This window comes from Acartia tonsa, chromosome 3 (genome assembly GCF_053477335.1).
Source record: "Acartia tonsa isolate MP-2025a chromosome 3, ASM5347733v1, whole genome shotgun sequence".
Taxonomy (NCBI): Eukaryota; Metazoa; Arthropoda; class Copepoda; order Calanoida; family Acartiidae; genus Acartia; species Acartia tonsa.
The window spans coordinates 46,934,938-46,957,352 of NC_137262.1; the positions used below are offsets into that span (position 1 = coordinate 46,934,938).

At 32.0% G+C, this 22,415-nt stretch overlaps 1 protein-coding gene across 1 annotated transcript in view; it reads right to left on the reverse strand.

Moving 5' to 3' along the window:
* The window catches only part of LOC145314919 (uncharacterized), a 43,860-nt gene that overhangs the window by 2,145 nt on the left and 19,300 nt on the right, over positions 1–22,415 (reverse strand). The window contains exons 6-18 of the mRNA XM_080154996.1: positions 21,338–21,464; positions 17,341–17,476; positions 16,859–17,080; positions 16,440–16,522; positions 9,734–9,925; positions 9,436–9,483; positions 9,092–9,167; positions 8,675–8,802; positions 8,176–8,237; positions 7,772–7,826; positions 6,528–6,651; positions 4,377–4,555; positions 3,909–4,003 (exon numbers count right to left, since the gene is read on the reverse strand). Coding sequence (XP_080011122.1) covers positions 3,909–4,003; positions 4,377–4,555; positions 6,528–6,651; positions 7,772–7,826; positions 8,176–8,237; positions 8,675–8,802; positions 9,092–9,167; positions 9,436–9,483; positions 9,734–9,925; positions 16,440–16,522; positions 16,859–17,080; positions 17,341–17,476; positions 21,338–21,464 — 1,527 coding nt within the window. The remainder of the gene's footprint in view (positions 1–3,908; positions 4,004–4,376; positions 4,556–6,527; positions 6,652–7,771; positions 7,827–8,175; positions 8,238–8,674; positions 8,803–9,091; positions 9,168–9,435; positions 9,484–9,733; positions 9,926–16,439; positions 16,523–16,858; positions 17,081–17,340; positions 17,477–21,337; positions 21,465–22,415) is intronic.

Consider the following 22,415-nt stretch of genomic DNA (forward strand, 5'->3'; position numbering starts at 1 on the left):
AAAAAAATACATGATATTAAAAATCACAGGCAAATACGAACAGATAAACAGACAAGCCTTGTAGAGGAGCTTTGCTAAAAATAATGAGAACAAGGATGACAACATCCATAAAAGCAAAGCACTGAAACGGTAGGACAAACGGACACTAACACTTGTATAGTGTCAGAACTGAATAATCAGAATATAAATGTATATGCGAAAAAAGCTATCCGTTACGGACGGACGGACGTACAGACGGACCGACCCTAATTATAGAAAAGGTTAGCTTTTAAAAAGTAGGTGTGAGATTGGTACGAGCAAACCAACAGACAATCAATGTAGAGCAGCTTTGCTTTAAACAATGAGACAGACAAAAAGACAATCTATGTAGAGAAGCTTTGCTATGAACAATGAAGAAATGCATGATCTTGATAAAATCACCATTAGTCGGCTAAATAGGTCTATTATACATACAGGTATAATATACGGACAGACCATCAGACAATCAATATAGAGTAGGTATATGCGTAGAGATTGTAGAATAAATTCACTGCAACAATTAGTAAAAAGCATAATAATATCAATATTGTTGGCTGGATTGTACTACCATATGCACTGGAAAATAGACTCACATACAAGACTTGTGAGTAACTTCAGGAATACTGACAGACAGACCCATACACGTCCAAGGGGGGGGGGGTAATGGGGTGATTACCCCCCCCCCCCCCAACGAATTTGGGGGTGCCCCCAAAATACTTTTCATTTTACCCCTCCAATTTAAAATTTACCCCTACCTTTTACGACACCCCCAACCATTTAGCTTCGACGTCTATGGACAGACCAATAGATAAAAAGAAAGTGTAGGATATTCATAAAAATCTTCCTAATTTTAAAAAAGTAAAGTCATGTCAATTTTCATTAATACTTTATTGACGAAAAACTGAATATCCCTTTACCTAGAAAGTAAGTACAAAATATTCATTCTGTTAGACTTTTTTCTTTCATTTTATTTTTTTTTTTTTGATAATCATTATCATATTATATAATTTGTGTTATGCTTTGTCATCTATTTATATATTCATACACTTGCTAGGTAACTAGCGTAGCTACTCTATAAGTATTGTAAGTTTGTCCAAATATAAACAAGCATTTTTGACCCTTTTGGCCCAATTTTTGAATATTTAGGATCATTCTATTCTTGGCAGGAGGATCTAGAGACATTAGAAAAAAAATTTACTAGCAACCAAAGTTAATATAAACACGTTGAATCATTCGTTGGCTTAATTTTTTTTAATCATGTGTCTTAACTATTCCACCAATAATTTAATTTATAGAAGAGTATTTTGTTATTATTAAATATATATCTTATCCCTTAGAATCCCTGAATGGCTGTGTCCTACAAATCATGTTAATTTCTTCAGCGTCTAACTATGATAAACATGATATATAGTGAAGCTACTCTGTAAAATTAATCCTGATATAAAAGTAACAGGATCTTTGTTTGTCTGTCTGTCACTACCAGCTGAATTGGTGGTCGATTTCAACTCCCCTCCCCCCCGATCCACCATCTCAAGTGCTTTTAGGCCTCCAGGAGCGTAGCTACTAGTATTTATATAAGAATATGTCCAATCGTATATTGAATAAAAATTATAATTTTCATTTAATCATACGTCCAATATAGATAACATTAGATCTCAACTATTATAGCTGCGCTTCTATTAGATAAAAACGTCCTTGTTTACTGTTTAGTTATATCGACATTATCGAACACTTTTTACGGCAATGAATAGTTTCAATTTCAAAATTATTGATAGTTATTTATTGGCATTTTTCATTCGGTAAAAATAATGTCTATAAATTTGGGTTGGACTATTAAATATTTTAAAAAGGATAGGACAATGGGATATAAATTAGAATTACCCCTCTTGGGGTCAGACTAAGGTAAAATATGAATTGATGAAGAAATTGGAAAATAAGCGAAGGTAAAGCAATCTTCCTTGTAAGTGTAACTATTATGATTAAAATTTGATAGTAATTTTGGAAATAATTTTCACACACTAACATCTATCTATTCTTCTATGTTACATGAATTGAATGAATTTGTAATCGGAAGTGAGAATTTGTTCTTAACACATGTCCCGAGAGAATCACTGTTTTCGCCATTGGATTAAAACTTCCTACCCGATCTACAAATCCTATCGTTTAGAGTAGTTAGTAAAGAAGCTAGGAGCCAAGCAACTATTCATTTTAAAAGCTGTTGTAGGGAACTCTAGCCTAGCTAGGTTCTTTTATGTAGCAAAGCAAATAACTAGTTAAATAGATCAATACCGTCTAATAATAGCATTTACATTTTTAATAATAAGCTTTTCAAAGATATCAAAGTAGGGGGAAAGCCTTTTGACGTACATTGGTGCAACTCATTGATATCAGATTATACCAATAACAAAATTAATTCGGGAAAAAATCACGAAACCTATACGTGTTTTTCAGCTGTCGTTGGGGGGGCAACACATCGTAAAATTGACGACCTCTCCATTTGCCCCCCAAATATTATTTTAGATTTATTTCCCTTGTTGGTTATACCTTCTACCTGCATTGATATACACAGTTAGGACTTTAGACAAGGATCATATAATCATACAGTTGGTTGTCTGTTGGTTATTGCTTAACTTAATAGCCTTAAGTGCACTAACGCCCATGGACGATCGCTTGCAGTCAAAGCGGATCTCGCCCTCCCAAGGTAAATGAGTAGGTGTTATTAGATGGTACACTGATGTAATAATATATTTTGCCAAATGTGTCTTGGATCAACTTATAATTAAGTTTAGCCCTACAATATAAGAATAGTATTTTCAAAAACAGAAAATATAAAAAAGTTAATTTTGTAAGCATCTTAATTTAATTTCTTTGGATATAAGGGTGGGAGGGATTGTAAATTTCACGAGTACCCAAAGTTTTTTAACCACTGCAGCTTATTCCTTATTTTTAAACTATGGGTACTTTTAGCGAATATTAATTTGGGTCTTAACAAGAAGTTTTCAAACTTTGTAATCAATAAAAAGGGGTAATTTTGTTTATAAAAAAGGGATTTATTTCAAATCATTATCCATTGCCTTTTCCCTTCAGATCTCTCGATATCAGTCTTTCTAATATGTTATGCAAGAAAATTTAAACACAACTTTGCATAAATGAACATAAAATGAACATAACAAGCTTTTAACAATTGTTATAGTATCACATTTACTGAAATGAATAAACATCTTTCTAGGAGATATATGTATGTGAATTTGTCTGTGAGTGTGTGTGTGTGTGTGGTGTTAGAGTGTGTGCATGTTTGAGTAAGTGTGCGTGTGTAGGTCATTTCTATGCAGATTTCTTTCATTTATTAACTTTTCAACATTTCAACCTATTTAAGCAGTATCAAATATAAAATAAGAAATAATATATATATCTATCTAGAATATGAAAATATGTCCATTGTAACGTACTAATAACAAGATACAATTAAAATAGAAAAAATTAACCAATGAAGATATTTTCAATAAATCACAAAATAAGACATTTCGTTATATAGTTAATATGAAGATTTATTAGTCTTCAAGCGATTTTAAAGGCGAAGCTTTTCTATAATTAGGGACAGTCAGTCCGTAACGATTAGCTGTTTTCGTTATATTAGGCATGTAAGAATTGTCCTATCGATTTCAAACTTTGCATGATGATTCTTATCACACTTAGGTATAAATTATAAAGCATACCTACTCTATAATCATTACTAGAAAGTCCGTATGTATGTATATGCTGATTCTTTACTTTTTTACAACATTTGTTTGTATGATATCATTATTGAAAAAAGCATGTTAGAATCATCCTATCGACTTAAAACTTTGCATAGTGATTCCTATGACATTTAGGTATACTTCAGAAGTTACCTGTGTTTTTCTCTGGCTTGGATCCTGGGGGCTAGGGACAGGTTCTTAATAATTGTAACGTCAGGGTTCACTGGAATATCTGGCTTTTGTCGGACCTTAAAAAGAAAGCAATTAAATAATTTGTTTTCTCGGATGAGGCAAGGAATTTTAGGTTTATAAACATGCGTTGTCTTAAACGTTTAAGGTACTTAAATTAGATCTTAATTGGGTGGTTCTCTCTAGCAGTTCCCAAACTTGTCAATAAATAATGTCATCAACTGAATTGGTTTTCTTCAATCATATGAGATTATATCAATTTTTGATCCATTGTCTGATCCCTCAAGATTCTTGGGAGGAGAAAATACAAATTTACAACCCTTCTTCTCCCCAAAATGTACCAACTAACAACGGTAGAATTTTACATTTAGGACTTTAGGTATTTTTAATTTACTAGTATCCATCTATCTATCCATATTTTAAGATTACTACCTTATTGATAAGATCAGTTTCTAGTTGTATAATCTCTTGATCCGGACTACACAAAGGATCGAATCCCTTCAATCCTGATTTATCCTCCTTGAAGTGAGAGGACTGAATCCTGGCAAGGATGGACAGGTCAGGTATTCTGCTGCTGACCGTTTCTTGTACGGTTGTTCTATTGGATTCTTCTAAAAAAATATATTTTTATTAGAACCTCCTCGTAAATAGCCTAAAACCTGTATACAATCAATATAAGCTACCCTAAATTCTCTCAATTCAATTCAATTATATATAGTCCTTTTTGGGTCTTAATGAATAGAAGCTTTTTAAAACTACCCTATTATGATTAAATTATGATATTAAAGTAGTTTTAGAGTTAACAGAAGCTGAATTGTAACATAATTTCCTTTCCTGACTTAAGAAATGTAAAACGAATAAGACATGTAATGTAGCTTCGCTACTCAGAATCATCTTATACTTGTATTCAATTAAACTTTAACTAAATCTGACTCTTAATTTAAACAATCCAAGTCTCGTTTTCTTTTCTTAAAGTTGTGAAACAAGGATAATTTAGTCCTTAAGTATTGCAGCATCAAAATGCTATTAACATTAACATAAGAAAATTAACAGTACTGGAGAATATACAGAATAAATTTGTGGATAAATGTAACCATAATTATTTTGATTTTGTGGTTTTAAAAAAGTTGAACGATTTTTACAGTTTTCGCTGGCATTATCAGTAAATTACAAAAAGAAAATAAATTTTCTTGAAATCATTGAAATTTTTCCAAACTTTATTATTTTTTTAGCGAACTTTTTGGTCGTTTCGATTGTCAAACCCGAAAAAGCCTTGAGTAGTTCCTTTAATTGTAAGGAATTTAAGTCTTAAAAATACAAACAGACGTACAGACTTATCCAAGTTATACAGCAGCTCCGCCCCTTCTAAAAAAGGGGGTAAAACTTGAGTTTATATAAATTGATATTGTCAAACTTTGTGTTCTTTGATGAATAATTTAACATTCTCTTTCTAATACGGTGTATTTTCATTTCCGCATACTATCACAATATATTTTACTAGCGGCTACGCCTCTAGGGGCCTCTAAAGACACTTGAGGGTAAGTGAAAAGGGGGAAAGGGTAAGTCCAAACTCCACTTTTTGTGTTAGATTAAAATCAAAATGCAGTTTGATGTATTTGTTTCCCGGGGCGATTTCTCTTTTTAGGGTGGAGGTATAATCCACCTAAAATATTATAAAGCTTTCCTAGACCTATGCGAATCTTCAATGTAAAGAAGAATAATATGGGGAGCAGGTGGCAAGATCCTTTGCTACATACAGTCTGACACACAAAAAAATAGATAGGGATAGGAGTCGTTTAGTGCTGCTATAAAATAGCATGCGGTTTCTGATGATACTGTAATATAATACACCATACATAAGCAGAAACGAAATCACACCTTTTAATACATTTATTTTCTCGGGGACTTGGATTTAGTTATTTAATTTGATGGCGGAGCTGCTATATAATTTGTTAACATTAGTTTGTACGTTTATTTAAAACCTAGCTTTGTTTACCATTTGGGTTAGTACATCAGTCAATTATAAGTACAACTGTATGAAATAGTCTGAAATACTGAAATGGAGCAGAGGTATTGCAAACTACATAACGAATATATAACAATAAAAGTCTTAGGGCTCTGTATTATAAAGTCTATAAACAAATGTAGATTTAAAACACTATAGTACAAATGTAAAGATTCCCGAAAATTGATAAGATAAGAAAACCCTACTTTTTAATATGATAATCATTTACAACAATTTACTGCCAAAAAATTTTTTTTTAATTTATCAACATTGTTTTTATTTGAAATTAGATCAACTGTTTCATTTCTTCGACTTATTTTTCCCTTATATGTTATATGTTATATGTATATATCCAATATGACTATCTTATTAAAATTCGATGTAGCTAGAAACCTTATGAAATCCTTTTGAATATGTTTGTCATGAACTGGTATTTTCAGCTTATGCAACGGCCAACCCAGGTTATGAAAGTACCAAACTATGCATAAAAATATGTGAATATGTGTAATAATTTTATTATTATTATTTTGTATGCTTATGTTGAAATACATATCTATTTATCTATCTATCTATATTACCTTGTGTCATAAAAAGTTGTGGTTGTGGCGAGTTTTCCAGCCGGAGGTGGTTAATTGGACAGGATCCAGTCTGTCCACAGCTGTTCTCCACCCAGCACCAGTTCTCGTCCGTCTGTTCTAGCACCTAAACCATAAACAGTACATAACCTTTTGGATGGTTTGCAAAAAAAATAAACAGAGGTATTGCTATTTTTGGGTCTGGTTTAGATTCCAGTAAAAGGTTCATTTCCCGCTATAACGCTATAGAGCCCTGATAATTGAAATCAAAAAGATCTCAAAAACTTTTAATATAGGTCTATAAGCAATAAGGGGGGAGGAGGAGTCAGTAGGGGTAAACCCCCCTTAATACTTATTGTTTTTTTAAATATGTATTTGGCCTGTATAAAGATATTAGTTAGATAAAAAAGTCTAGGCTTGAGATGGATCAATAGCTTTCAAAAGTATTCACAGAGATTTGGGATATTGTCATTCTTATAATAACTACGGCTAATCAGTTATTTTATCGGAAACTAGTTTCAAGAGTATTTACTCTCAAACAAAAAGTAAAACAAAAGAAAGAGTGTTCATGCAATCATAAAAATCATTATTGATAGCCATTATTATAGTTTAAACAATTTGTGGATTTTTCTTAATTAAAAAACCTAAATAATATATTAGTCACACTAAAAATCTTGAACAGCAGCTTAGAAAAATACACAACCCAAGAACGCTTTAGACTTTAGAAAGTAGATTTGCTTATCTTTCTAACTTTTTATATGAACATCAGGAAAGAAAAGTTTATAGTGTAATATTGGGTGAAAAGGTCAATATAGAACTTATTAACACGTGTTGTGAAAACTTATTAATCAGTTTGAAGACCTTTTTGGGTGCAAGGCTTTTCTATATTTTATATATATGATAAAAAAATAGTATTTTCTGGATCATTTATTTGTCCGTTTACAGTTTCGTAATGAATATAATTTGTATAAGATTTTAAGACAGTAGTAGCGCAACACATAAACTAAGAAAAATTATAAATCTTCATTTAGATTAACATGTGTTAGTTTGATTTTTAGGGTTGACACCCATCGTGGTTTTTTTTGGGGGTTGTACCAGGGGGGTGTAGTGGGGGAGGGGAATACTTAGAGTCTAAATATTAACAACAATAAACTTTTTTATCTTCTTTGTTTTGTCTTTTTCTTTACATATTTTGCTTTAATGTTTTATAATGAGTAGGATATAATTTGTTTATATAATAAAATTACCTTTACAGTTTCTCCTTCAGTTAATGTTAGATCGGAATCCATCTCTGCTTGGAAACTAAATAAAATACATATGTAAACAAAGGGTGAAGGGGATAGGGAAGGGGATAGGAAAGGGGATAGGGAAGGGGATAGGGTAGGGGATGTTCGGGGAAGAGGAAGGGGAAGTGGAGTGGAAGTTAGGGAGGGGGAGGAGGAAGTTAAAAAGTGTATTGGTAAGTAGCTTTAGAGACATAAGGACAGACATACCGACAGACACAAATACTTGTAGAGTAGCTATGCTACAAAATCGTTTCATACACTTATAAATTCATGGTTTAAAGAAATTTAAAAGACTAAGATAAATCGTTGTCAATTTTATGCAGTTTGACTAAAGCATGGCATTTAATAGCTGTATTAATTATTACCTGTATAATAAAACATGATATGAACCGGGTTTAATTTTTGCATCACTGCTTTCATCAGTAATCTAAAAATTATAGTTTATTATTAATTAAACTCTTATTATTTGGCGATCTATGTTGATATATGTTGATTTATACCTAATTCATTTTTTTTATCCAAAACAGATATAATAATGTTTTATCAGACAATATTCAGGCTTTAACTAGTAATATAAAATAGGAAATCTACGTATTTGATTGTTACGGCCGTTAGTGATATAGACAATACATGCAGGTTGCTTAGACAGACCGATGTAGGGTAAGGCTCTATTTATGGAGGAGCTATGAAATTGTAAGCTTTTTATAGTGTCTGGCCTACCATTAATCAAATAAAATGCATACTGGCCTGCCATTGGTAATTTGGCCTGTCATTGGTTATTTGTATTGTATGACGTCATTATTTTATAAGCACTATAAAGAGCTTCAACATTCAGTATTGTTAAAAAGTACACATCAAAAATACCTGAAAATTAATGAATTGAAGATCCTTCAGATATGAATTTCTTTCTTCTGTATGTAGAACTCGGTTTGTATCTTTAATAATCCTCACATACGACTTTGGGAAGATTCCTTGACACCCATCTAATTCACCTGAATAAAAAGCTTGGTCACTTGAGACAAAAATATAAGTAGCAAATCAACTGCAAAAAAAAATCAGTTAAAACGTTAAATGTGTAATGAAAATATAACTCTTAATTGGTGATTTTTATTATGAATTTAATTATATAGATTACAGCAGAAATATATATTTTTGATTTATTGCTTTTTTATAACAATTTTAACTTTTAAATCTAAAATATGGGTGTTTATTTTCATCTCCTGAAGCAAATTTTTATCAAACTTTCAGCTCCATTAAGGCTATTTAATAATAAAATTTTACCTTCTAGCCATTCTTGATCAATATGTCGTAGCAGAAAAACTGTGTCACCTCCACACAAACTCAACTCGTTGTCAAACTAAATAAAAACATCTTTTATCCACGCACAGACATTTATAACTAGGAATAGGATATGTCGATTATCCCCAAGTACATCCGTACAGCCTACTAATCACCCTGCCGCATTTAACTAACTTTCTTTGACATTATACTAATTTGTTTTAACTTTAAAATTTCCTTTTCACTCCCTGTTTTTATTGTGACACCTAATCACTCAAATTATTCAAAATGCAATATCAACAATAAAGTATTCAAAGGTAGCTTTGTTACTTTCCAGGAAAGCTTACCTGTGCACAAAAAGGGTACAAGGCCACAGCATAGGGTCTAATATCATCCTGAATAATAGAAATAGGTTTTAATTATTTGCAGTTTGATTTTAATAAAGCATTTGACACTTAAAGGTCAAAAGTTCAATTAGTTAGAACCGCTTTATTAAAATTACACCTTGTATAATTTTTTGGCAATATATGATTTAGTTTTAATAAGTTCATCCATCTTAGATACACATGTTTTCAAGCATATATACAAATGAACTATGTTCGTTTGTCCTTTTGTCTGATTTCATCATGCATAAAAAAAACTTACCGAGTCATCCGTACAATCCGTATCATTTTCATATCTGCCCGAGCCACCACCAAGGCTTAACATGCTGCCAGGACCGGCAGCTCCATTAAATCCAGGTAAATTCTGGAGGGCTGGAAAGCTGGAACCTGAAAAGGCGGCTGCAGGTTTGTTGGCTAGTGCAGTATGCAGGCCTTGATCCAGGTTTCTGTATGCCTAGAAACATAAAAAAAAACTTTTATTTTTAATGTAAAGTCATTTCTATTTCTTATATAATTTTTAAAATAAAGGGTAAAATAGGATGATATGATATTTATAAAGCTTAAGTTTAAAAGTTATTTTGTGAGTTGTAGACAAATTTGAGAAGATTTTATGATTTTTCTTTTATCTATAACTTAAAAGTAAAGTTTACTTATATTCAAAGCATTTGTATCATGTCAGGAAAATTAGCAACTAATATTTTGCAAAGAAACTTTGCTTCATATGTATCTAAATGTTTAGTATGAGTATGCAAATTGCATGTATTCCACCTGGCATGAATAACAGATTTATCAACCTTTATCTTACAATTCTCAATGCTCAAAGATAGAGATACTGATATAACACAAAGACGATTACGTCAAATAATCCAATTTCAAACTCTCTCTTAATTCTAAAAGGCGTATTAGAACGTTCCCCTTTGATATGACAGCTGGTTGAATGTCCCTCCCATTAGGAGTGGAATTATACAATATACATCAATTTCTGTCAGCCACTTGCATGTCTTAAGGAAGTCAACATTCTACAATTTTAAAAATCAGCTGGAAGTCTAAACCTGACCAAAATATGGCAATCCCTCTTTTCAAAATGTTAAAGCATCTAAACGGGTTTAAATGTAAGGCACCGTCACGGCTGCCGAGCCCTGGTCAAAATCAGTAGATTACATATCCCAAGCTACGCTATCATGATAATGCATGTTCTGTTTAACTGCAACAGGATTAATGAGATATACAGAGGAGAACTTTATCTGGGACAGGGAAAATCTTCAAACAATAACTTAAATGATTCTGCCCATTATTAGTCCATAATTAGTGCATTAACAATTATCATGAAAAACCAGTGAAGGTTAAATCCAATCAAGAGTCGGTTTGAGCGCTAATGTCATAAAATGCTTTAATATTCGAAATTTTTAAGGAATGACTTCACAAAAACTAACACTTCAATATTTTATAGCAGCTGAAATCCTCAAAGGTTGGTCATTCTTTTTTCTCTTTTATTGCAAATTTAAATTTTTTTTATTTACTTATTTGTCTGTGTTTAAGTAAAGCCCAAACGATTTGTTCTTCTTATGTTAGCTGATGCATGTACACAGGGGTCTAAGGGATATGACAATATACGATAAATTAGTTTAGCCCCAAATGTAATTACAAAAATCCGCATATTTAAATTATTGGTGTAAAAGTTTGGACACAATCAAGATTCGATATTACTCCCATGGTGTCTGTGGGAAAACGAATGACAGGATGAGTTTATTTCTTTTAAGGCAATATCATTTAAGGCCCATTGTACTCTCACTCCCTTATATCAAAAGGAATTTTGAAGTCCTAATACAAAAAGCTATGAAAACATAACATATTAAAATTTAATACCCTTATGAATGTCGTAGTAAATATACGGATCATAAAAAAACTACAACACAGTTTAAATTTAAACCTTACCCTCATCTCCCTCAGAATTTGAACCTTCCTAAGTTTAATATGATGCAGAATTTAAGTTTATTTAAAGGTAACAACTTTTCTTCCCGCATGTGACTATTCCCTTTCTTGTTTAATTGGGGGTTGTACTACTCCCCACAAATACTCTTAAATTTATAACCCCTGGAATATCTTGTAAATTTGTGTACAAACAACTAGCAAGGACAAATAGTAGAAGATTTTGAAACTGAATAGATTAAATATACAGGGTGTTTTTAATTTTTTTAATAGGACAAAAGTATTTAACCCACTTACCTTTGACCAAAGTTAATAATCAATATCTCAGTTTCTTTATTGACATGGGGAGTTTGATATCATAAAAATATTTCATTGTTTTCAACAAATTATGGATTAAAAACCAGTTTTTCCAAAGAGCTTTATTTTTGAAGATATTTTTTAAGGGACAAAATAAGAAAAAAGAAGAAATATTTCCCATGGCCCTGTATCTGAATACCTTTAAAATGTTTAAATGATGTTACTGTGAAAATACCATTTATCCTGTGAAATGTATATGAATTGTGTTTATAATGTATTTTAAAATGTGTGGGGCTTTGTGTTAAAATACAAGTGTGTGCGGGGCTTCTATACATTTTGGTTTTGTCATTTATTTTTTGTAATTTCTGTAAGATATAGAATGTCCAGTTGGTTTTTTTTAAATGGTTTGGTTTTGATTGTTCAAATCAGACAATTTCTTTCATTGTAGAGCTTGTCTCTTCATCCATGCCTATCCTTATATAAAAGTAACAGGAGGATGTCTCTTTATCTATCTGTCAGTGTGTAGCAAAGGATCTCACTGCTAACTTACTGATATGGTTCTCCTTTTCAATGAAGCTTATCATAGATACAGGGAAGGTTTTCAACTATTTTGAGGAAAGTACCTTCGCCCCAGGGAGTAAGGTAGGGGACAATGGATCGAATATTCAATCTTTAGGAGTCTCAGACTTTGGGGACTGGCTTAAAGGGAATGTGCAATAATTTAGCAGTTTCTGACTGAGTTTGGGGACTTGCGCAAGAAATGCCGTTACTCGCTATGTTAGTTTTGAATATATATAGTTTTGCAGACAGAGAGTAGTTCAAATATAAATACACGGCCCCCCTCCCATACTATATTTCACTCCCTTCATCCCAACCTCCTTTTTAAAAGTAGACGAGAAAGGGAAATGGAGAAGGGAGGTGGGGGAAATAAACAGGATAAAAGGGGCAGGAAGTCGTGCGGGTCATATACTTGCCCATCCAGCTACACGCCTGCCTGCCCCTTTTTCCGTGTTCACTTGCCCCCCTCTTTTCTCTTTCCCTGTCATCTGAAGAGATCCAGGGAGATATTTCTAGTAATTAATTACAGAATGGTTATGTCAGTCTGTAATACTGGTAATCTTATTTTCAAATGATTGCTTTTTTTCTTGGAACTTTTTTCTTAGTTTATGGTTTTCTAGATTTAATCAACAATCACTTTACAATTTCCACTATATTTTCGGGATTATTCTGGTTTTCATGGCCTTTCTTCAAAAACTCTTAAATTGAATTAATTGCCCATTGTCCCCTCCCTTACTCCCTGCCTTCGCCCTCTAAAGAAAAACCACACCAGTTTCCCGTATTTTTTTTTTTTTTTAATAAAACTTCCTTTAAAACTAAGATTTAAAGTGGAGGCCTTTAGGGCATACCTAGTAAATATACAAAAAGAGTCTAAACTTTAGAAACTTAGTTAGAATTTATTGCTAAAAAATCATGACAATTTTATTTTGTATTTTTCTTATTTCGTATTGCTTTTCTATTATTAATGTTGTCATTCTTGTTTATGTTCTAGTTCAAATTTTTGCTTTTAGGTAGAAGATAATTTATTTTTCACTATATAATTTTTAAGTCAAAATATCTTAGGAAAGATTTATTAATCTACATTTCATTTATCCTCTTATTCATTGTAGTGAAATTTAGAAAATCATTCAAAACTTGTTGTCTTGGATGTTATCATCCTTGTTCATATTTATATTTTGAGCTTATATTTGTTAATGTGTGTGTGTTTAGGAAAGTTAGTTTGTGTATAAATTTATTTATAGTTGTAACATGGAAAGGGCAAGATATTCAAGTAACATATTAACAGGGATCTAAAGGGAAAAGACAATTGATGATAAATTAATATACATTTCCAATGATAATAAACAAGATTACCCTATCTGTAGATAAAAATTATGTTTTGAAAAGTTTTTACACAATAGTTTTAAATAAAAGTACTCAAAGTTTCTGAGCCAACAAATAAGATAAATACTTATAAAACTTTGGGTACTAGTTTAATTTACAGCCCAAAGCCCCCTCCGTTACCTTGTAGTTAATGGTCTAGATCGAATACATAGAACATATTCATGTTGAAAAAAGCTTAAATTATTAGTTTATGCGTTTTGTTGATATAAAAAAGACCAGCCACAAAATTCTACAGATGTTCAATCTACTTGAAATGTATACCTTAATTAATTCGCCTGACATATGTCTGTGTTTATATTTGTATCTAAATGTTGGAATCATAAATCAAGACAAATACCTGGGATTAACCCACAAATTACAACCCCACAAATATGCCAAGTAAGGGCAGCCGCGCAGTTGTCCGTGGCTACATATAATTTACCCATGAAAGGTAATGGTTGCCATAGTTTATTTAATATTGCCCACTATTATATATCTGAATATCAAAAATCATCTATAACATTTACTTTGATTATTATACTTAATCGCTAAAAGTGTCTGTAAAACTCTAAAATTTGTAAATGAACATACCCAGCAACAAAAAGGTCACGAACCAAAGTTGTGTTATGATAATAATAGCAAAAAACAGTGGTAGCATCCCATATTATGAAAGTAGCCCCCTCCCCCCCCCCAAAAAAAAAAAGTAAAAAAAGAATTATTCTATAAAAATGAACTAAATATATTTCAATCCCCCCGTTAATCTTTCGACTATTACTATACAAAACTTCTTTGTTGATAATTTCGACGTAAACATTGTTGACTGGCCAATCCATAATCCCTTTCATGAGAATTCATAAGGTAAGTGTAAATCATTGAAACCATAGTGCGACAATGGATTTATTACTACTTGGATATTATACCAGATTATCATGTATTCTAAAGTGAACCCCTTCCTTTACCCAATCCCCTCCGCTGAATTACATGAAAGGGGAAATAGCAACCTAAATTGACGACAATTTCCGTTATAATATCCACGTATATTCCATAGGCGTCCAAACGAATTTTACCCGTTTTTACCCCCCCCCCCCCCCCCCATTTAAAATTTACCCCTACCCTGGGAAATCTCTAAAATAGAAAATCTCTAACAAAAAAAATTTTGATAAAATTTAAATTACCCCCCCAAAAAATTTTACCCCGGGGGTAAATTTTGGGGGGGGTAAACAAATTTTACCCCTGCCAACAGATTTCAGGCCAAGCAAATTTTACCCCCGGGGTAAAAATTTTGGGGGGGGGTAAAAAAAATTTGCCATTTTGCCCCCCCCCCCCACAAAACCGAATTACCCCCCCCTTAAAAAAATTTTACCCCCCCCCAAAAAAATAAAAAGCTTGGACGCCCCTGGTATATTCTACATCCATTAGGTTGACTGACAAGGGTAAGTGTGTGCCAATTGGAAATTAAGAGACTTTGGCAAAACATTTGTTTTCCTTTACAACCTTTTAATCTTATACACGTGCCAACTTACAAACTTAGGCTTTTTACTTCATGGTCTTTAGTTTTTTTTTTACTTTATTAAGGGATTTATATAACGATTTCATTTCTGTTTGTTTGATGTAAATATGATTGGATTTAATTTAACCCGTTGTATCAAATTAGTGTATTTTTTTATACAAGCGGCTGCACATCTAACATCTAGGGGCTTTTTACTCAAAGGGGTAAAGAGGGTCGTAAAAAAGCCTAAAACCATTTCACGACTTAAACCTAAAAAATAAAATAGCTAAAAACCATCCTAAAAGACCTATGTAAAGCTTCTCCAAAATGGAAAATATTATCTGTGCAGTAGTTTCCGAGATCTTTAGCTTCAGACAAAAAAATCTTTCTACTTTATTTTATCGGATAAATGGTTTGTGAGATCTTTATATACCTAAATGTGAAGATGTATTCCCACCGCTAGTGACCAGTTTCCTGTTTGCAAAAGCAGGATTCAATTACTGTCCATTTCTGGTAGCGAAGCTACTCTACATGTAATGACTAGTCCGTTGGTCTCTAATATTGGATGTTCTATTTATTTATTGTAGGGAACATAATGTAAAAGTTTTCAGCTGTTTGTTGTGTTAAATTAGATGACAATAATTCTCAGTTATAGCTGGGATAAGGTAAACTAATAGCCAAAGATATAATGAATTGAGGTTTTTATTTAGTTAAATTGAGACATTCATTTTTGTTAATGCTTCGCTAATTTCAAAAGTAATCTTTCTTGTTTTCAATTACTGTCCCTTTTTTTCAATATCTGTCCTCATAAATATATCATGTAAGATAAAGGATGTTTCTGCAAACTGGTCAATACATTTTTACAATAGCCAACCTCCAAAAACATTTAGTAGGAAATTAGTTACCACTACCAGTTACCATAATCGACTGACTGCAGCCCAAAATAGTTTTAAAAGGAGAAAAATGTCAAAAAGGTGACTTAACTTCGGCTGCCAATCACTAAGATTTTTTACAATGTATTTTTTACAAAATAATTTTTCCGACATTTTATGGACACTTTCATGCTCACAGAGGCAAGAATATCAGATTACAAATCTTTCAACCCATGGTCATTCAATAGATAATAAGCAGGGATATGACAATGGATGTTGTATCAAATTTTCCCCCACAATTCTTCTTCGAATTTTTTCGTTTTTGCTGGTAAATGTTAAGGGTACTTTACACTCTACACTGTTTATAACTATAGCCATTATAATGGGAACTAATATAATAGAAAGATTATGAACCTAATCAAAATTTCTTGTTTTTGGAACAAAATCTTAAATTTACTTACACTAAAAATGGAAGATTCTGAATTGGCAGTACCGGTTAGAGTATGGTGGGTTGTTGTCACTCCTTTGCCTGTTTGATTAGCACCTAATTATATGGAGATTTACTACAATATTATTTTAAAGTATTAATTAAGCGTTCAAAAACACGAAAATTCCGAGAGAAAAAAATACAATTTCGACTCTAATATTTCTTCTGTTCAAAACTACAGCATTTTTAAAATAGAATCTCATAGCCGCTGAAACGATATGGTTCTCTTTTAAGTGCAGCTTCTCATAAGTCCTAGAAACGTTTACAACTATTTTGGGGGAGGGTATAAGAAATCGCCCCTAGAAAAAAACAAAAATGGAAATAAGCAAGTACAAACGAATAGATTGAGACTAATTACATCATAGCTGTGCTCCTATATAAGAGTTTTACTACCTGGAGGTCCACAATGACCAGACACAGAGACAGAATGATAGGCAACCACAGTCTCCTCCGCGGATATGGAAAAGCTACGGATTTGTTGGCTGGCGGCGGCTATGGCCTGACCGCCGTTGCCAACACCAAAGTTTGGCGCGTTTGTGGCGGTTGGCAGCTGAGAGAAGAGAGAACTGGCAGCGGCTGGCAGTTTGGAGGCTATTCCATTGCTAGTATCACAACCTAGGCAGAATAGATTAATAACAGGATCAATATTTATGGATTGATGGATTAATTCAAAGGGTTTTAATTCATTGATTGGCTATTTTTATATCAGAGAAAGTTATTAAAAATATATTGTAATTTATAATTCAATGAATACTTGTACAAATGGTATCTTAAATTAAAAAGATAAATAACAGTTGGAAAGATAGATAGTTAAAAAAAGTCCTTTTAGCATAAAAAATGGATAGATAGATATAGATAGAAAGTAGAATATCTACCTTGATTAAGCACAGTTTGCAGGGAAGCTCCATGTGAGGTATGAATAGTAGAGGCAGTGGACATCTGACAGAAAGCCTTCTTTAGTCCATCATCCAGGCCACGGAACGCTGGCTGAGTGTTGCAGTACTCGTGGTCCTGAAAATAAAACCCAATAATTTTTTTTAAATTTTATTTCAACATAAGGAATGGCCAAAAAATGGTTTAAATCTTATGATTATATTCGTAGAAAACTGAATATATTACGATGCTAGACATAACTTTTTCGTATGAATGAAAACCGGTTCTAATTCACCGGATATAATCGGTTTCGAACGAATACGAGAAACTGCATTACATTTTTACATAAAACTTGATTTTGTCGCTCTTACATTTTTTTACCCGAATTGAATATGTATTATGTATTTCTACCTTTTTTCTTAACGAGAGAAAAAAAAGTATTTTTACAGATGTTAGAATCACAAGACTCGTTTGTAGTTGTTTTTTTTTTAAAGCGAAGCTTTTCTATAATTAGGTTCGGTTCGTACGTCCGTCTGTCTGGAACGGATAGCTTTTTTCGTTAATTTAGGCTGTTAGGATTGTCCTATCGATTTCAAATTTTGTATGATGATTGCTGTAGTAGTTAAGTACGATTTAGAAAGCGTAGCAACTCTATAATCGTTACAAGAATGTCCGTACGTCCATCCAATTTAAACATGTTGATTTTTTTTTAACTATTTTAGTAACAAAATTTTATGTGATATAATAATCCGATTGATCTGATTTCTGGAATATTGACTCCTAGGACAACAAATTACAATGTTTAAACAAAGCATCTCTATAACCAATTTCTAAAAAGAAAGTATGTCCTTAAACATTATCCTGTGTTTAAGCCATATTCAACATATTTACTTAAAATTTTTTTCGACTTTTATACATTTATGTTCTAATTATTCAGTTCTGACATTCTACAAGTGTTCATATTTGTTTGTCCTACCGTTTCAGAGCTTCGTTTTTATGGTTTTATGGATGTTGTCATCCTTGTTGTTTTATCTGTGTGTTCCTATTTATGTATTCTTTTTATAAACTTGTGTGGAAAGGTTTGTTTTAGAATCAGATAAACATAAAAAGAGATAACACACAATAGCGGATGTGTTACTAGCCTCTAGGTGCTCTAAAATCGGAGGTGTAGTTAAGGAGAGAAAAATAACTTATAACCATCTAAATACTAAAAATAAAATAGCATAAAACAATCTTTGGACCTATCTAAAACTTTCTTAACTCAATCGATCCAGTAGTTATCAAAATCTAAATCAGACAAAAAAAATACTACTTAATATAATAGGATAGTACTCTTGATACTTATTTGATGATTAATTAGAAGATTTATACTATCTAACCAAAAAATTAGTTTTTCGGTAATTTTTATCAACAAAGTAAATCCAACTATATCAAAATAGCATTAAGAAGCTGTTTATAGTGCCTTTAAAAAATAACGTCATACAATACAAATGACGAATGCATAGACGTCCAAGCTTTTTTTTTTGGGGGGGGGGTAAAAAATTTTAGGGGAAGGGTAATTCGTATTTGGGGGGGGGGGGTAAAATGTCGCGCGCGCGCCGAAATTTTTTTTTACCCCCCCAAAATTTTTACCCCGGGGGTAAAATTTGATTGAGGGGGTAAAATGACAGGCCAGTATATATTTTAATTAACCTAAGGTAGGCCATAGTCATTTTTATAGTTACTATAATAAGCTTCCACTAATAATTTTCACTTTTAGAGACTGACACTATATTCATCTAATTTTTTTAAATTTTTTTTTTATCAAAGTCCTGTAAGCTGTAATTTTCTTTAAGTTCTATATTTCAAAGTTTTCTTGTGTTGAGTTTTTCTTTTTACTGCCACCAAACTATATTTGCTTTGCTCCTTACAATTTACATACATGTCTAACATCTTAGAAAAATTTAACTAGATTTATACGTAGGAGCAATTTACATCTCACACGTTTTTAAAACTTTCATCAGCCGACGATTCAAACTTATTTGAGTCTTTTGGCACTGGTAAAACAGGTTTTGAATTCTAGCCATTTTTAAAATTAATAAACTTCATTGTTTCATTGGCTTTTTGGTGTTATGCTGTATTTTTTTCAGGGAGGGAGGGGACATTGGGCTGTTATTACACTAGTCCCCAAAGTTTTATTATAACGCGTTCTTATTCATTGGTTCAACAATTTTTAAGGACTATTAACGATTTTAAATTGGTTAGTTTAAACGTTTCAACCACTAAATGTAATCTATACAGGGGATAATTTTGTTTATCATCGTTGGGGATGTATATCTGCCATTGTCTTAACCCTTTAGACCCCTCCTCACTATTTTTAACATTCTATGAAGTCTGTAAGTGTGTTATATGTATATGTAATATGCTTACATATTTTATATCAGATCAGAAATAGAGAAATACAATATAGACTGTTCAATAAAAGGACATTCTAAAGTATATTCAAAATTAAATAACAAAATAGTTGTTTTTGAGCAGATTTGAATTCGACAATTCATAAATAGGTTGTCTTAGATATACAAAAGAACGTTCCGTCGGGTTATACGGATTATAGAGTCTTTTGTAAACATATTTGAAAAGAAATATAGTCTCTATTCTATTATACTCTATTATAAACACAGTTGAAGAGGAGGAGTCTATAATCTAAACTCTATTGTAAACATATTTGAAAAGGGTGGTACGGATTTTCATGAAAGCAATGTCACAACTTTTCAAAACCTTTCAAATACTAACAGGAACAGGGAAACAGGGACAAGTAAATAGATAGATTTAACAAAACAATAATAACAAAACAAGACATTACAATTTAGAACTTATGTAACAATTCTTATTAAATTCCTGAAAGCCGGCAAAAAAATACTGAAACACATAACAACAGCTTTATGCGAGAGGAAACGAATTTTGTAAGGCAAAGTAAAGATTTCATACTGATAGAGAAAGAGAAAGAATGACGAATAAAGGTAATGAGAGACAGGGTGCGAGAGAGAAAGAGAGAGAGAGAGAGAGAGAGAGAGAGAGAGAGAGAGAGAGAGAGAGAGAGAGAGAAAGAGAGAGAGAGAGAGGGAGAGAGAGAGAGAGAGAAAGAGGGAGAGAGAGAGAGAGAGAGAGAGAGAGAGAGAGAGAGAGAGAGAGAGAAAGAGAGAGAAAGAAGGAGTGAAAGAGAGAAAGAGAAAGAGAGAGAAAGAGAGAGAGAGAGAAAGAGAGAGAAAAGAGAGAGAAAGAGAGAGAAAGAGAGAGAAAGAGAAAGAGAGAGAAAGAAAGAGAGAGAGATTAGGGATCTAAAAAGATAAGACGATGGAAGGTAAATTGATATACATAACAAATGATGATAAACAAATTTTTCCCTTCTGTTGATTGAAATTATTGGTTTAATAGTTTGGAAACATTGGGCACCAGCGTAATTTAGTGTCCAATGTCCCTTCCCTCCCTTCATTTGATAAAGTTCCTGTGCACAATTTTTGATTTATTCAGAGAGATAGGGAAAATAGCAAAATTAATATAAACCAATTCAGAAACCAATGGCAGAATTTTACAATTTGCTTTAAAATTTAGGGGGGATCAATAAAATGGTCCTCCAATAAACAAATTCCCCGAAATTATTTCCAGAATAACAGAATAGTTTTTGATTATTTTTTACATAATTATGGGTTCTAATTTTTAGCTATTAAACTTCTGTCTTATTCGATTTTTGTAATTTAAAAGAAGGTTGCCTATTTCAGCATAATTGTGCATTACCAAACGTTTTAATCGGCTGGTCACTTTTTCCACGATTTATTAGGTTAGAAATATTCTAAATATTAAACGTTTTCATATATTATTTATCAAATGCTTTGTTTTGTTCAAACTTCTATGAGATTTTAGTAACCATATTACCGATAAAGTTATCAAAAAATAAAAATTTTTATTGTGAAAAATTATCTTACGTAGCACATCTATAGCAAAATGATAAAAAGATCTGACCTGATGATATTTAGCATTGACATATGCCATTTTCTTCTGTCCATCCTGTGGTGCATCTCCAGGAAATGCGTCAATGATACGCACAAAACTGCTGGGAAATATTCCTGACTTTCCGTCCAGTTCGCCTCTGAAAAAAATGCGTCAATGAATTATCTTACAAAACCCACAGAGCAGGGGAAAAATATTATTTAGTGGATTCCCTTGTAGGCTAGAGGCACAGAAACCCCCCTCCTTATTCTGTAATAATTTGAAAATAAGGGTGATTTTAGTTTTTTGTTGGTTTGTTTAGGTCAAGTTAGGTTAGGTTCTATTGGGTTTCGGGTTTCCCCGCAGGGTTTGGAAACCATAGATATGAGCCCCGCAGGAGTGGGACATATAGAATAAAAACTACCTATCCCCAAGTTTAGAATTTGACAACAACAAAAAATATATTTTTTTAACCAATGGTTGTAGAGTTGAGTTGGTAATCTTGGTAATATTAGAACACCTGTCATATGCCAGACAACTTATATATTTGAAAACAATTAAAAAGATAAGTTATAACGTTCAATGATTCCTATTAACAATTCTTATAAAATCAATTTTTACACAAAAGCATTTGAGTGATGTAACTATTCAATTCTAAAGTGTTTATATTGAAATGTTATTGTGTATTGTTATTCAAATAATCATGTAATTATAACCATAATAATGCAGCAAAATCCTTTCATAAGTTCATTTCAATTTCTTAACAACTGAATAAATTCAATTGGAGCTGAACATAGATTACTGTACAGATGACAGATTATGTAGCTATTTTGAAAATAGACAAAATTTGAAAATTTAAATCTAGAATATTTTTCTGTTTAGTATTTTTTCGATTATTTTTACTATTCAAAATGTAGAAAAAGAAGAAATTTAAGCTAGATTTTGTTAGCAAAAACAGGAGCCATTTAAAGTCTAAGCTTTTATTTAGGTCTTAGTGTTTTCAAAGATTACATATATTTGTAAAATTTTCATAGAATTTTTCAAAGCAGTTATACATAATATATTTAGTTCTTTTTAGAAAGAGTTGAAATCTAAATTATTCTCTGGAGCT